The sequence below is a fragment of the Periplaneta americana genome, chromosome 9, assembly GCF_040183065.1.
Source record: "Periplaneta americana isolate PAMFEO1 chromosome 9, P.americana_PAMFEO1_priV1, whole genome shotgun sequence".
Classification (NCBI taxonomy): Eukaryota; Metazoa; Arthropoda; class Insecta; order Blattodea; family Blattidae; genus Periplaneta; species Periplaneta americana.
In genome coordinates, this window is record NC_091125.1 from 48,350,728 (window position 1) to 48,368,037 (window position 17,310).

The following is a 17,310-nucleotide window of genomic DNA, read 5'->3' on the forward strand; positions in this document are numbered from 1 at the left end:
TTTTTCTTTAGATTTGTGGAGCAATCTTCAAATATTTTTGATTCATCTTCTTGTGATCCAGCTTCTGACTTCAATGTTCAGATGTAAGTTTTGTTGACAATATATTTCCTTTCATTGACTCCTTGTATAATATAATGAATCCTCAAAGTATAAGCATGCAATTTTATCTTCATAATCAGGGGCAAGCTTGGAATGGGTCTGCTCAGTGGCAAATACTCGAAACCTCCACCAGAAACTTCAGATGCCAAACATTCTGGTGAAGAATTGCAGCCTGGTATTTCCCCTCATATGTTCAAGTCCCTAATAGGCAGAGGTCATCCATCTTTCTCTACGAAGAGGCAACAGGATGCACAAGAATTCTTTCTACATTTCATCAATACGCTTGAGGTAATATTAAATTCCTCCTACTCCTCTTCCTGCATTTTATCGCCCCTCCTCTCTGTCCTTCAGCTTCTTGGCATAATCATATTGTTACAACTCCCTGAACATTATTCTTTATGTTGATTTTAACTTTCCAGACTTGAATACAATTGGTTCTGTTTTTATCTTTAAGTGGGAATTTAAATGAACTTATTCTATGACCACTGAAACCAATCTTGTTGTTGAACTTCACTTTTGTTTGTTTGTTAATATCATGACATGTTTTGGCAAATTTCACTGTAACACACTTAAAATCTATTTCCTTTCTTCATCACATTATATGACTTCACAGATGTTTCAGTTCAGTATTATTGTCATATGATCCTTCAAAACTACTTGCTATCAGATAACTTGTAACAATTGTAAAGTTGTGTTATATGAACAAAATACTGAAGGTAGCAGGTGACTAAGTGATTTTACACACTTGCAGAGAAACAGTCGTCACCAGAATAATCCAGCTGACTGCTTCAAGTTTTCTGTAGAGGACCGCTTTCAGTGCAGCAAGTCAAAGAAAGTGAAGTACACATACAGAACTGAGTACAGCTTGCCATTACCTATTCCTCTTGAAGCTGCTACCAACAAGGAGGAAGTCACTGCATATGAGTCTCACAAAGCAGAAGCAGAGGCTAAAGGACAGAGATTGTGAGTTGTTTTATAATAAAGATCAAAATTGGATTGAATTAGCAATTTGTTTATGTATAAGTCATACTTTTATTTATTTCTTTGTTTACTTTTTGGTAAATCTGTTTGGCTAAATGAAAATACAGATGTTGCCTGTGAGTGACTATTAAATTTCAAGTGCCTTATGTGGCTTATCTTGGTCATGGGCGTCACAGTACTGAAAAGCATAGTGTTTTGCTGTCTCTTCCCCCTCACCACAAACTGTGATGTTGCACAGAGGCAGAGATATAATAAAAGATCTGTATTCGAGATTTTTAGAGAAAAAAGAATTATATTTTACCTTTTTATATATCTGAAAGGTAGTGATTCAGTACACTTGACTGAGTATTAGCAACTCTCTACCACTGGACAGAATGATAGTGAGTGAAAAGTACCCAACATCACCTGAATGTTTGGACACAGTCCAACAGAAATAATGTCATAACAAACTCATTCGACTTAATCACTCATTAGCATATTCTATTCTGACCAACTTGTTGACATTTCCTAGAAAGAAACTGAAGGAAAAGATGCCGTTCCTTCCAATAACTATTCAGGATTTTTAATCATATAGAGCAGTGTAGCCAATATGAAAGTTATTTTATTTCAAAATTTTCCGTCATAATTTATTATTGCAACCTGTACATGGATGCAACTTTTACAGGTTGAAGAGTTGAGTGGTTTTCCTCTAGTCAGTGTTTGTCTAGTCAATGAGGACTGTAGCATAGATTGGTATTTTAATATGTAGGCCACTGGGTTACATTCCTGTTACTTCTGTTTTTTCTTACAAGTTGTGTTAATGTGTAACCACAAAGGTAAAATGGTTGGTTGAAGTAATCTATTCTACAAAAAAAAAAAGAAGAGGTTTTGTAAAATTCTTATATGCTAGAGAAGTTAGCTCATGAAGTTCGGAGACAGTATCAAGAAAGATTCCTGAATGACAATGTTCCGAGTCATACATTTCTTCGTAATCTAGTGAGTAAATTTCGTGACATACAGAAGCTTTATTTTAGCTTATAGCATTAAATCCTCATTGAAGAATGTTGGATGACACTGCTTATTATGCAAATCTGGCTTTCAGGTATAGCTCTCTGTGAAGCAGACTTGAATAATTTCAAGGGAAAAATTGTTCCGGGGCCGGGTATCAATCCCAGAACCTTTGGCTTAACACACCAAAGCTCTACCATCTGAAATACCCAGGAACTACACTCAACACTGTCTCAATTTTTCCCTTTATATCCACACACCTCAAGTGGGCTGACAAGATGCCAGAAACTCTATGTGACTTGAATTATGGTTTTCTGTTAACATACCTACAATAACGTATATATTATGCAAATCTGACTTTCAGATATAGAGCTCTGTGAAGCAGACTTGAATAATTTCAAGGGAAAAATTGTCCCTGGAACAATTTTTTCCTTGAAATTATTCAACTCTGCTTACTGCTAGAAAATTTTTCAAAAAAAAAAATTATTTGGCATCTTTAGCAGACAGTAATTGCATATGATTCTGTACCAGAGCTACAGAATTATTAAGACAAAACCCTATAAACTTACTATGCATGGAGAACAACGTGGTGATTCTGTATGTAGGCATTGGTTTTGTTAGTGCATGCAGAAGATATTGACTTTAATCTATTTTTAATGAGGATTCCATTTCCAATATTAACGTAAATTGTCAAGACTATATTGGAGTTGTAAAAAATCTGATGACCTACTCCATTATTCAAAAGCAGTAGTATGATTTGCTATTTGTAGTGGGAAAGTAGTAGGTTCACTTTCTTTAGACAGTTATTAATGCTGATAGACTGTAACAGCGATTTTACATCTCTTTTTTGTCGAGTTAACTGAGGGGAAACATAATTTTGGCCATCATCAATAGGATTCTACCAGAACACATACAGGTATTGTTTTGATGTAAGCAATTCTTGAAATTCAACAGAAAAAAGAATATCATTGAAAATATATGCCTTCATTATTTGAAGGGAAGAACTACAAAGAATGATGGGTAATTTTTGGAAAGTTAAAGCATGCAGTTTCAGAATCTCATTGGTTGATTTTGTTGAGTACTATTTTCAGGGTATCTACCATAACGAAAGCAACAAAATTAGCTTATTTTTAAGCAATTGGTAATGAAAGTAACAAAATGTAACGAATTTAGAAGACTCAAATGATCATGGGTAACGAAATTATGCTATTGTTCTGCTTCACTCGACACCACTGCCTGAGCTGTGGTGTCTGTAGTCAGCGATTACCTATGCGAGTCTAATACAGTCTAGAAGGCTGTGTGTCCATTGAAATGTAGCTAGAGAACTTAAATTGACTACACCCCAACTCCAGCTACCAGCAACAGGCATCTACAATGAACACCATCAAAATACCCCTGATCTGAACTGCGCCCGAGCACGAGCTTCTGCTCTTCATGTTGTCAGCAAACAGCTGGATACATTAAGAAGACTGACTGATTGATTGATTGATTGATTTAGTAACATAGTACGTAAGTTATTTGCTGTTTTATTTAAGCTGATTGGTCCCTATAATTCTGAAAGTTTGCTTACCAATAAGACGTATACTAGCTAGTAGAAAATCACTCAACTCTTCTCTTTGTATATAAGCAAGTACAGTATTTTCATTTGAACTGAACTTGTTCACAGAGGAGTTAAACATATTCCTCTCTGTTTTCAATATTCTGCAGATTGACATTCACTGTCTTGACTTAATTTGAAAAACCATGAGAACTTTGGCATATAAACTCCATAACCAATGTAGTTATTTTTAATACTCATATTTATATTCCAGTATTATTGACATTTTTTGCTAACTTGTTCTTTTTTCTCTCTTTTTCCAAGAGACCCAAGTTTTATAGTTCGGCCCAAGATAAAGCTCTTCTCATGTTTGGAAGCATTCTCTCAACCGGAAATAGTGGAGCAGTTTTACAGCTCTGCTTTAAATGAAAAGACAACTGCCAGGAAGTGAGTAGCAGTTCAAGTTTCATTAGATTGTTTTATATATTCCAGTTCTCATTTATTATTATTATTATTATATAAAACTTCATTTATACAGTTTTCACACGTACACGTTTTTTTTCTGAAGTCCTGGAAAAATTCCTATATTTTCTATGTTATTTCAGTTATATGTTTTCACACTTATACGGTCGTATTTTAAACCCCGAGAGGTGCAAAACTTAATTTATATGTCCTAATTAAATTTTGCTTGAAATTAGGTTTGACGTGGAAATGTAAGAACGCGAAAATACCATATTTACACCATCGAATATAATATGCATACCAATTTCTTATCCTAAAATTCAGAAAAAAACTGGCGAATATAATACTAACCTGTGCTAAAAACCACTCAAGATTAAAATTTTATTATCAAGACAGGTTATAAAGGTACTCCCTTACCTCTAGCTATATATCACATTCATCTTCATTTGCAGCATCATAACTCGAACTTCTGGTCACCAGATCAGAACATTGAGAATAACTAATGTCATGCTACTCTTCTGTCAGTAACATAATTATTGGTAACTTCCTTTGGTTTAATTATGGACGTGCAGTTGTTGAGGGTTGTGTTCATAAAATCTCACAATAAAAGAAAAAATGTTATCATTCTAAGTAGTTAAAAATATAATTCTTATTAGTGATTGTTAAAAATGGAGAAGAAATTACGAATGAAAAGTGCGCAAAAGACGAGAAGACACAAACTCGCAGTGGCTATATTTCGTAACATAAATAGAGCGTTAATTTTAATTTGTTTGACTGAGTGTTTAAGTGCAAATATAATATGCACCCTAGTTTTCAAGAAGACATTTTGTCAAAAAAGATGCGTATTATAATCATGTACGTAAATATGGTCCAATACAGTATATGATCATTGTTAAGATGTGGCCAGTTTTGAAATTCCTGCCCATTCTTGTCTCTCTACGTGGAAGCTTCAGTAAATCAGTTATGCACCAGTGGGAGAATCAATTGACAGAGAGGAGAAATGGAACATGTTAAACAATAAGAATCTAGGTCCAAAGCTGTGACTGCACTCATTATAACTATCCTAACATCCCTCCAAACTGAAAATATTGATAGTAGACTCAACCTGATATGACAGTTCGTTTTTGAATTCCAGTGAGTGGAAGAAAGAGGAAGTATGTTTGTAACTGTCTTGTTATTAATTATTATTATTATTATTATTATTATTATTATTAATGCTATTTGAGATGTAATTAAATGCTATTTCAGTTATACTCTTACGTTTTTGTCCATTTATATGTTTTTTTCTTAAGACCCCATAAAAACGTATAAATCAAGTTTTACTGTATTATTATTATTATTATTATTATTATTATTATTATTATTATTATTATTATTATTATTGAAAATATACGAATATATTGAGATATTTAATTTGGTTATGTTATCCCAAAAAATGTTCTCTCCCCATTCCCCACTCTCTCTCTCTCTCTCCATCTTATTGTTAAATGTTAATATGATTACTTAATCTAAGTCTGACATCTGTTACGTGTATTGCACGTGTAAAAGAAATCGGACATGTTACAGCTGATGCCACATCCTAAGACCCAAACTCCATCTCATTCGTTTTGCTGAACTACTTCATGAACGACCTTGATTTCTTTTTCCAGGAGAGGACTATTTCCACAGCTTATAGGGCCATCAACTTTCATTGGTCAACATGCCTCAACCAACAGAGTCGTTTCTTATTTGTGATATCAGTTACCATTTGTTCTGCTCCTACAAGTTGGCAAATATGTTCATTTCTCACCTTTAGCAATCTTGAAATCTGGCAACTACTTTGCCATTACTCTATCTCCATCACCAACAGCTTAGATCAGGCCTGCAAAAAAATTGTCATTGGAAGCCAAACCCAACTTCGTCCACCTGGCCAACAGCCAGATCACTTCAGACCTTGAATCTTAGACTAGTCCAGTTAAGTTGTACTTAAGTAAATAAGGATGTCATCCTTGGTCTTCATTACTCAATTGTATTCTTTTTCAGACTCCTCACTTAGGAGTGAGTGAGTTATATAGTTCTCATATTTTGCAACACCAGTACATGGTATTATGATGAAATATTTTGTTGACAAGTTGAGATATGTGATGAATCTTCCGAGCCAAGTTGATTTTCAAAGTAATGTAATTTAAGTTTGAATGCTTTTATAAGAGACATCAACTAAAACTCGAACTCCTTTTCTCTTTGAATCTGCAAGTTAAGGTCATTGAATAGGCCCAAAATTTCACACAAGAAAAATAGATCTTGATTAATTTTTATCCTTTATTGGAGAAAATCATTTATATATATATTCTTGAGACCCTGACAAAGCATGCCAACTTTACAGTGACTCAGTAAATATAGATCAATGTGCAATGGTATATACCCATACTCTGTATGTTTCTTCATGTATTTCAGACCTCGAGTTCGAATATAGTTGATAACAAATACTACTTTAGTCAGATGATCAAACTGCAGAACTTTTGAACATAAGACCTACCAGTGAATTATGCAGTGAAATTTTGTAATTTTGTTAGTGGTTCACCTTTATCTTTTCAGTAATATTGTTGCAGCATCAGTAGTTTTCCCCACACATTCTGGGGAACTATCATTGCAAACTGATAGTCAGTTCTTGAAACTAAATGATAGCAACTGTCACACTGATGCATTTATAGTTGTTGCAGTCTGTCGTGCTATCTTTTTTTTATTTTTATTTTTATTTTTATTTTTATTATTATTATTATTATTGAAGAACATATAATATGATGTCTTCCATTGAATAAAGTTCCACTGAATATTTCCCAGACCAGGAGCTTTTCCCGACTTCATGCCTTTATTGGTGTTCTGAATTTCTGTGGTAGTAATGCCATCTGATTGATCATGCCCATCATCATGTCCTTGAGCTATTATTTTAAATGAGGATCTTTTTATATAAATAAATTTTTATAACATTCAACCCATTCCTTTAGAGGTAGAGGATGAATCCTACTGGAATTATTTTGAATTTTGCATGCTGTTGTTGTTATCTAATGGTGAGATGTAAGGAATCAATCCATGAGTCTTCTGGTATTCCAGTACAGTTTTGAGAGGTTCTTCGTCTTCTGGAGATTAGGATCCAGTTTTCGGCATTGAAGTAGATGTTCTCTATTCATTTTAGTGCTTTGATTCTTGCAAATGGTGCAGTGTTTAGAGTTATAAATTTTCATGTGATATAGATGTCGTTTGCCTTTGCTGTTGCTCATTTGGCATCACCCAGAGGACACATACAGTTTAAGTTTCACTGCGGACATGAGCAACTTTGTCCCCCATATTTTACATACTTTTTCTATTGTTTTCCCTGCTATTGTTGTCTTTCTTCCACAAATATATCCTTAAATTTCACCACATTTATCTTCCCTTCGTTTATTTTATTCTTGGTGAATTATTCTTTTTACTTCTCTATTAAGTTCTCTATATTTAAAATAATTTACATTAGTTCCGTTTATTTAGCATCACTTACAGGCTGATTTTTTCATTACAATTTTATTTTCTATTTTAGTCGTCCATCAATAAGATTAAAATCATTTACTGCTCTGAAATCTTCTTTGGCAGCTTCATGTACACACTTTTTAAAATAATCATGTACACCTCTGATGATATACCATTTTTTTTATCTAATTTCATTTCAAGTCTCCTCTTATATAAATAAACTGTGGATTCATTTCATATAGCTAGTTTGTAAATTAAATCCCTGTTTAATTATATCCGCGGTGTCATTTTTCAAAGTTAAATTTCAAATCAGTTGCTTTCTGGAACTAACGTAAATCTTATTTAAAAGGAGGAAATGAGCTCCAATACATAACCTCTCTTTACTCTAACATTTTATGTTGTAAGTGTAGATTCTTGTCTTGTAATAATATAATCTATTATAGATTTTAAATTTAGAGTAGCTTGGTGTGTATTTATGTACTGTATTTGTTCATGTGCATAGAACCCATTTCATATTTGACACTGTTTTTGATCACAGGAATCAATAAGTATCATTCCATTATAATTTATTAGGTCTTCACCATGCAGTCTCACTATTTTGTCATTTAACTTGCTTCAAAGGAATCCCCATAATTAAGGATATTTACTCTTGAAAATGTATTGCTCTAACTGGATTTGAATCAATAATAATAATAATAATAATAATAATAATAATAATAATAATAGCTTTCAGAAGTACAGATGATAACCACTAGCTCACTGAGAACAACATGGGCTGTATAAAATTATATTGAAAAGTGTTATTATTGTAGATACTTTTTTCATAAATTATATTGTCTGTTACTGATCACTTATAGGCTGATTTCATTTCTTTTTTACTGGTTAAAACATACAGTAAATTATGTTTGTATGTGTAAAATGTAAAACTTCAACATTTCTCCCTTTACTTCAGGACAACACGCCTTGCATCATTTCCAGACTACCTCCTCATTCACTTAAAGAAGTTTACGCTTAGAGAAGATTGGGTACCCATAAAACTAGATGTAGCAGTGGAAATGCCTGATATATTGGATTTGTCTCCCTTGAGAGGCACTGGTCCTCAACCTGGGGAGGAGCCCTTGCCAGAGATTATGGGAGCACGACCTCCTTCTCCTGTATTGGATCAAGAAGTTCTCAAACAATTGATTGACATGGGTTTTCCTCCAGAAGCTTGTAAGAAGGCTGTGTATTTCACTGACAATAAGGGTCTTGAGCCTGCTACTAACTGGGTCATGGAACATATTGGAGACTCTGACTTCGCCGATCCATTTGTTCCCCCTGGTACAGATCGAACTTCAGGTAATGAGAAACATTGTTAACAGACGTGTACAAGCAGACTGCCATATTTAGATGTTCAGATTTAAATATTAAGATATGCATAGTCAGCCGGTAGTGATAACTCTGCTTTAAGAGGAAAATGCAAATACTTGGGATCACAAAGGGGTACAAAATGTTGGCACTTCAACAAACCTAAGAAAAATAAACCGTGATATAAAAAAAATAGTGTTTCTATGTAGACTGGTCCCATTCCAATTTCTACCTAACAAAATCTGTTGTCAGGCGGCGAAAGGTCGTACATCAGCATATGGACAGGTCCAAGCACGCTTCCCTACATAAACTGGTCCTACTCCATCCCTTACCACTTAGCTTCCTTGGGGGAGGCACTCCACACTACCGTCAGTAAGCTGACATAACATAACTACCTGGACTGGTCTGCATAGGAACTCTCTGTACATTCTTGCCTGTTATACATTTTGTGTATTTCAAAACAATCTAGGTTCTCATGTTATCAATTACATTCCTGTCTATGTTACATGACAACTCTCTTATATTATGCTGTACGTTCAATCTCTATTACCTTTCTCAAAAGGTACAAACACTTCCAAATGTACACAGTCACAGATATATATGAAATAGATATTTTAGGAAAACAGAAATAGAGAAGGAAGGGATGAAAGAGGGAAGGATATAACAAATACAGAAATAACGAAGATATTTAACTTAATTTATAAACTGTGTTGTTAAGTAGATGTAATTAATGTTTCATAAATTTACATAAAATTGCTATCATGTACAATGGTATATGCAAAAGGATTGCTTGGCTAAAATATTTCTAAGTCAAAGAATTAAGCATCAATCGCAGCATCAAGAATATCTGTTTACAATACTTGCATGTCCATTTCCTTAAAGACTCGGTTTCAAGTATTGGCAGGGTCTCCCCCCCCCCTTTTTTTTTACTTAATATGTTGTTTAATCTATTTCAGTATCATTTTTCGGTGTTTTGTGAGTGTCTTATTCAATACTACCAGTATTAAGATAATAAGCCAAGAGTCATGCTATAGCACATGTACTGTGTAGCATTTTCTTAAGGTGGGCGCCCACTTACTGGAATTGATCCGTACAGCACATTCGGATTTTTATTCTTTGTATTACTTTAAATGGAGCATCACTCACTTGGCCATATTGCCTCTGTACGCGTGACTGGATTCCTATCAGAATTCTTGCCAGGGAATTCTAAAGGGATTTCCGTACAGTCCAAGATTGAAATAAAGAATGTCATGGCAAATGTATCGATTGCAAGGTCTCCAATCGTGGTAATATTGAAGCCACAATGAAATGGATGACACAAAGGTTATTTTATTAAGTCTAACAGTATGAAGAGCTTTATAATTTATGAAATCAGAATTATAGCAATGTAATATGGAGAAAGAACATATGGGATGAGATTGGGAAAATACTAAATTAACTAGTATGTCCTTCATAGTTTAAGTCGCAGAGCTATTCATTTTATTTCCAGGTTCAGTTCCAACCAACCAACATCTTGTTGCACTGAAAGTTTATATGACCGGAGATCAAGCTGACTTGCTTTTGACTCCTCCTTTAATTTATAACACTTTGAAATTGTTCAGTCTAGTTCTTCAGTCCTTGATGTTAAACCATGATGAATTTGTAAAAGATATGGCTGGTATAACTTGGGTTTTATTATTTATGTTTGATGATTAAACTTCTGGTTCAGTTCTGAACACTACAATGAAATAATGCGCTCTAGTGGTAAATTACAACACTATTTGATGATTAATTCGGAAATGCAGACGAGTGACACTATAATAAAAATCCGAATCCAATGAACGAATTTTTAATGGCAAGTGAGTGCAAATCTTTATTCAATATTTCCAATATTACGATAATCAATAAATAGAGACATGAAAATATCGCAATTGTGATAAATGCAACATAAGTAAGAAGTAGGCTTCCCCGCCCCCCAATTGCAACCCTTTGAAGCCAAGTTTCATTAATGTGAATTAATGCTATACCGCAATGAATGAGTGAAATATGACTGATTTCGAAGAATGCATAATACTTTTAATTCCATTATAAATACATTTTTCCAGATTTTGATTTATTCTTCAGGTCGTGGCCAGGAACTTTGTTTTTGTACAGTCTAACATACTGCGAACCATATATGCACAATATTGATCTTTGCTTTTGTCTGCCATCGAGCACGTAGGCCAGAGAGTATATCTCTGAAATTCTATAACCTGGACATGAATATCATTCCCAGGCAGGGGTGAAGGGAGGCACCAGATGTATATACATCAAAATTGTTTAAGGAACACAGTATTTTTCATTTAATTCTCAATGAAAAAACATACATGACATGCAAGTATTATTTATGTATAGAAAAACATATAACCTGTTCACAGAATGAAAAGATTCATTCATAGTGTTCTGCCCAAGGACATGTCTTTCACTGCAAACCCAGCATTCTCCAGTCTTTCCTGTTTTCTGCCTTCCTTTGTCTCTTCATATGACCCATAAAGTTTTAAAATCCCAAGTAGATTTTGCTTATGTTTCCTCCAGATTGTAAAATTTCACTATGCATGCAATTGCACCTAAACTATATGCAGTATGTTGTACAAATATTTCAGATGTCCTGCATCCTGCAAAAAAGTAAATATATCGCATTCTCAAAGCAGCAGTAGCAGCAGGAACTGTATGCATTATCCAGTCTGTGAGGGCCAATCCTGGGGTTCGAACGAATTCTGTTCCTGTTCTATTAATCTTCAAATTTCCATGTTCATTTACGATTCGTGTTCCAGTAAACAAAATATGTGTGTGTGATAGAATGGCATATGAATTGTAAAGAATGTTGTGTATTTATATTAGGATAGTACTTCAAATTTTGTATTTTTTTTTGTGACCCACTGCGTACAACAAAAACTTTTTCAGGCTGTACAAAAGATGTTAAACTACTGATTCGAGTATGTGATATGCTACACAGTGCCTTAAACATAGTGATGTACTACAGGTTTTCTTTCTTTGTTAAATAATTATAACATAATAAAATTCAAATTAATATCTAAGGAATGAAACTAATAAAATCCTTAAACATACTTCTAAAAGCCCAACATGACAATTTTATATCCTTAAAATCTAGATAAGTTGCAGGATATTCTAACCACTTGGATTTCTTGTATCACATTTGCTCAGTTTCTCACAGCCAATATTTATGAGACATTTGTTTTCGCATAAATTAACATAATAATGTATTCTTGGCACAATTCTTTTATATTCTTCACTGTCTTAAAAAATTACTTGCTATACAACAACACAAAAATAGGATATTACTCGTAGATTAATAAGAGATTTTATAGTTGTCAGTGTTGATGAGACATTCTTTTCATTAAATCATCTATTAAATTGATTTCAGCAGATTCTTATGCTTTGACAGACGTTGGTGAAACTGACCACGAGTGTAACAGATGGGTTCATGAAAAGAAATCCTAATCCTACTACTGTCATACCTGAGGTACAATGAGTTCCACTTAACTAAGGATCTCATCAACACTGACAACTATAAAATCTCTTATTAATCTACGAGTAATATCCCATTTAGTGGAAGTTATTTGGACTTTGAATATTCGCAACAAAAAAAAAAAATAGAAATAATTTGCGTGTAATAATTAATTTCTATGAAGCATAGGAACTTGGGGCACCTACTACACTGCTTATTTCGTTTCCCTCTTCATTTTAATTCAAAAACAATTTTAAAATCGTTAATATGGATTTCGAATCATGGTGATATTGTTTTTTTATTTTAAATAAAGATCTATAATTTTTATTAAAAATTATTACATTTCATGTTTATAATAGATTAGTAAATTAATTTGTAGATATTGAATATAAACAAAATCGGTCTTCTGATTTGCTAGAAATTGCTGTACATGGACAAGCAAATGGCATGGCCAGAACCACTTTTTTAATACCAAGGCTGCGAAAATCCGGAAATCAATATTTTGCAACATCACACGTTCTCTTTATACTTTGTATAATGAGAAAGTAGAATATAAGAGTTCATTGAGAAATTTAAAATATATTTAATTATTGTTTTAGGCGGTAAAAGCAGTTTTGTTCCAAATGAAGAAGCTGTGTCAATGATCATGATGATGGGATTTACAAGAGCACAGTCCATTCGAGCACTAAAAGCTACTGACAATAATATTGAGCGTGCTGCAGACTGGATCTTTAGCCACCAAGCTGAGCTGGATTCAGAAGAGTCTGATGACACACAGGCAGCAAATGCTGAACCAGCTTTCCGGGATGGAAGCAGTAGTAAGTTCAGAAAGATTCTAATTTGACTAATTACGCCAAATAGAAAAGTGGTACATGTTTAACAGAACAGAAATTTATACACTGGAACTAAAAGCTAATAGGAGGGGGAGAAGACTTTTTTGGAAGATGTAATTTTCAAAACTTTCTTGTTATCTAATGCATAAACTAAGAAGCAAATCATTATTGCAGAGATTGCAGTTACTTAATGAGTTCTAAATAAATTAAAAAAATGTAATATTATTTACTTCTCAATAAATAAAGTTTATGTAGAGAGCATTAGTATCATTCTGGGTTGTTAGAGCACAGCTCCTTACTGTGAGAGTTCAGGTGTAATCAGAATGAAATGGACACTGAGTCAACTCCAGCCAGTTTAGTTTAGGTTTGTTAGTGAGTTGACATGTTACTCAATTCTGTGTTAAAAGTGTTATTATTGTGCATTTGGTTTAGCATTTGTTAGTTAGTTTACATTTTGCTCATTTCTCTGTTAAAATTGCAGTTCAATAACCAGAAAGATAAAGATGTTTATTTGAAAATTTATCTTGATTTGCATAAGAAATGGACTTGGATGATCAGTATAAATTTTCATGAAATCATATCAATTTATAAGTACAATTTGATTATGTACTTTTCGTATAGTTAAGTATTTTATAATCTCGTGCTTTTGTATGAATCAAAATTCTTAACGATAATGTTCACTTTGAAAGTCAATTTTAAGTTGGAAAATTGTTCGTCTCAATTTAAATTAACATAATCTAAAGCAAATAATGTTTACATAGCAAGGTTAGCATCTTTATATTTTAGTGTAGTGTGCTTCAAAACAGACTTTAATTTATGGTTTTTATCTTTGTTTCAGAATATCAATTAATAGCATTTATTTCTCATATGGGCACTTCAACTATGGTCGGCCATTATGTGTGTCATATTTTACGTGATGGACATTGGGTCATCTACAATGATAATAAAGTGGCTCTGTCCGAGAATCCTCCTAAAGAATTGGGCTACCTCTATTTGTACCAACGATTATAGAATATGCAAAGAAATAAAACATTTTTCTTGATTTCATTCTTGTAATAATTTTGTAAACTAAAATTTTTAAGATAATATGTAAAGATTGTTTTTTGAAATGATTTGTCATCAATGCAAGAATTGTACATGTAAGAAATTTTTACACTTGCTGAATGTTAACTAAATCCTTGTGAATTCACTATGCTGATAGTACCTAACTTTATGATTCAACTAATTATGTTAGTTCAATTATACAAACGATTAACTGCCATAAAATTGCTTTGTATCATAAAACAGATTCGATTAAATTTAATAGCTTTTAGGATCAAATAATGGAGCAAGAGTTTTGTGATGCTAGTCTTTCACAAATTAATATTTTTGTACTTTTGTAATACTCCTTACCCACTGACCTAATATAAAGCATTCACTGCTTTTCCCAAATCTCGGATTCTACAGTTGAAGCACTTTTGTGGAAAATACTTCGTAATAACCACATCTTATGCTGTGGCTGCTGTTGTGCAGAAAGGGGGCAGGACAACTGTTAAGATGATAGTGTTCATGTGTCTTTAAATAACTATCCATAGCATGCCAGGTTGAAAATATGTTACTGAAAAGAATTATGGCAAGTGTCTTATAAAGAAAAGTTCAGTTCGAATATTTTAATTTATTATAAGTAGATTATTTGTGGAACAGAAAAATATTCCTGTGAATAATTTTATCTTGACAATCTGGTATTTAGCTTGTCTTGTAAAAAATTAAGAGAACAAATTACATTTAATCTTCATGTGCGGAAAGTTTGTGTACGAATTTAATGAAGAGGATACATGGTTGATGTTAATGAAACAGTTAGTGGAATCCTGTTCTTTAAAAACGTTTGATTCCACAGTTACATTGTGAGTTGGCTTGTGGTAACCATGTCGGTAATAAAATCATCCCTCTTAGATGAGTGAACTCAGTCCATTAGCATATGCTTGTTATTGAAATGCTACAAATGATTTGTTTTAGTTTAAGTTCGCTTTACTGTAGACATGAGAGTATCTCAGTGTATTTAAAGTGTAAGTATATTTACAAGGTCTGTACAGATCCGTCCCCTCCTCCCAACAGTAAGTACTAGTTTGTATTTTGTTGCTAGATGTTGGGCAATGGGTAAGCACCGTGAGAAGCTACGTATTTTCAACTCACAAACTAACGAATTGTCTTTATATTCTACGACAATATTTTTAACAACAAAAAGATGACACATTACTTACCATTACAAAATGACAATGTAAATACGATTCATAATGATATGTGTACAGTGTGATAAAAATAAAAGTGAAAACTTTATTAATTATTCATAACAGTACGGAATAATCATTTAATACAAATAGATTTAATGAATTTTTATAAATTTTCAAAACTTAAGACTGGAACAGATTTAAAATTCACCTACGAAATTTAACAATGGAAATTGCAGTTGTTTTTAAGTGTACCTGAGCAGTCACTAACGAAATGAAGGTGAGAGTGATGAGAATAGGAAATGGCTCACATCTATTTCAAGCCGGCTCCACATTAACATATGATGTAATATTTGGCCAGAAGAAGCCAAGGCATTACCAAGGCTAGGGAAAACCTTGGAGGAAAAAAGACCCAACCAGGTAATCAGCCCAAGTGGAAATTAAATCCATACCTGAGTAAGCTCTGGATCACCAAGGAAATGCTCTACTACTTGAACTACATCAATGGACATCATGGAATTAAAATACATGCAATGAATATGTCTTGTTCGTCTGTAACTACAAATTATCACCATATGAAAAACAAAAAATTGATACCTCAGTTGTTTCATAACAGCTGAGCCTGGTAACATAGCACTCATCCAGTTCATGCAAGCAGACCTCTTCCATGCACACTCATTTCCCACAATAAGTGCAATTCATTGCATCAGGTGAACTGATTTAAAAACGCGATTTTGAAGTTTGCCTTAAAATTGGTTGGTAGTTTGTTACTACTGCCTCCAGATATGGACTTGCCAAGACTTGCAATGTTGAATTTCATTTCTGAATTTGGAGTGCCTATAAGGAGGAATCACCCCACTGATATAACTACCAGAGTTGAATTTTAAAATTGGTGACAAATAGCTACTGCCCTCATTAAAGGACATCAGTTCTTTTTTTACACAGTAAATCTACAACACAGGACTTCAGCTTTACTTTCCCTTTGAAGGCAGCCATATTAAGAATTTTACCTTTCTTACAAATTAAATGCTACCTCTTGGATTTGTACACACAAATAAGAATCAAATGACAAGCATGGTAAACACCGTACCATTGAGGACAATATAAACTGATTTCCATACATATTCACAGACTTTGTATAACATATTTAAATTAGAGGTTTTTCTGGAACGTCATATGTTACAGAACAAAACCATTACTCTACTGCAAAGTACACCTTTAGCAGGTGCCCATTTGCTCCAGGAAGTAATAAGTGTACACTTGAATGATACAACACTCATATCTAAAGTGTTATGGACATGAATGTAACAATAGCATGGTGCTGCCACCTGAAAGCACACTTCAGAAATTGAAAACACATGTATATATTCCAATGAAATGGCTAGGCGCTCATCATTTTTGGTATTGTTGCTGTTTATGAATATACTTTATCGTCTTTTCTGGGCAGTCTATGAAATATCGTTACTGAATAATGCATTATCAATAACTATTCCACGACCTTCTTAGTAAAGAATTAAACTCTTTAAGAACTAGTTTTTAATTATATGAGTTACTCCCCAATGAAAATCAGAAGTTAAATTGAACTTATTCATAAATATCCATTTTATAGTATAAAAACTGTCTTTCAGATTATAAACGACAAAAATAAGCTGTTTACAATTTAGTAACAATTTTTTTTTAATCTTGGCAGGCATTTTTTGGTGTGCAGTTTTTATTCACTGAAGTATTATATTAATATTGGTCGTATTATATGAAACTCTATGAATTTTAACTACCAGTATGCTGAAAAATAAAATCAGGTACATTTCCTTCCACATACCTCAAACCTAAATTTTTCAATGGCCTGGAGTTTTTGCATCCAGTTTTGTCATTCAGTCCTTGTATTAG

The 17,310-nt window shown here is 33.2% G+C and overlaps 1 protein-coding gene across 1 annotated transcript in view; it reads left to right on the forward strand.

The window, feature by feature from the left end:
* The window catches only part of Usp5 (ubiquitin specific protease 5), a 28,466-nt gene extending 13,305 nt beyond the window's left edge, over positions 1-15,161 (forward strand). The window contains exons 8-14 of the mRNA XM_069834644.1: positions 12-83; positions 180-387; positions 851-1,062; positions 3,929-4,051; positions 8,502-8,887; positions 12,983-13,201; positions 14,055-15,161. Coding sequence (XP_069690745.1) covers positions 12-83; positions 180-387; positions 851-1,062; positions 3,929-4,051; positions 8,502-8,887; positions 12,983-13,201; positions 14,055-14,227 — 1,393 coding nt within the window. The 3' untranslated portion in view covers positions 14,228-15,161. The remainder of the gene's footprint in view (positions 1-11; positions 84-179; positions 388-850; positions 1,063-3,928; positions 4,052-8,501; positions 8,888-12,982; positions 13,202-14,054) is intronic.
* The last annotated feature ends 2,149 nt before the right edge of the window (positions 15,162-17,310 follow it).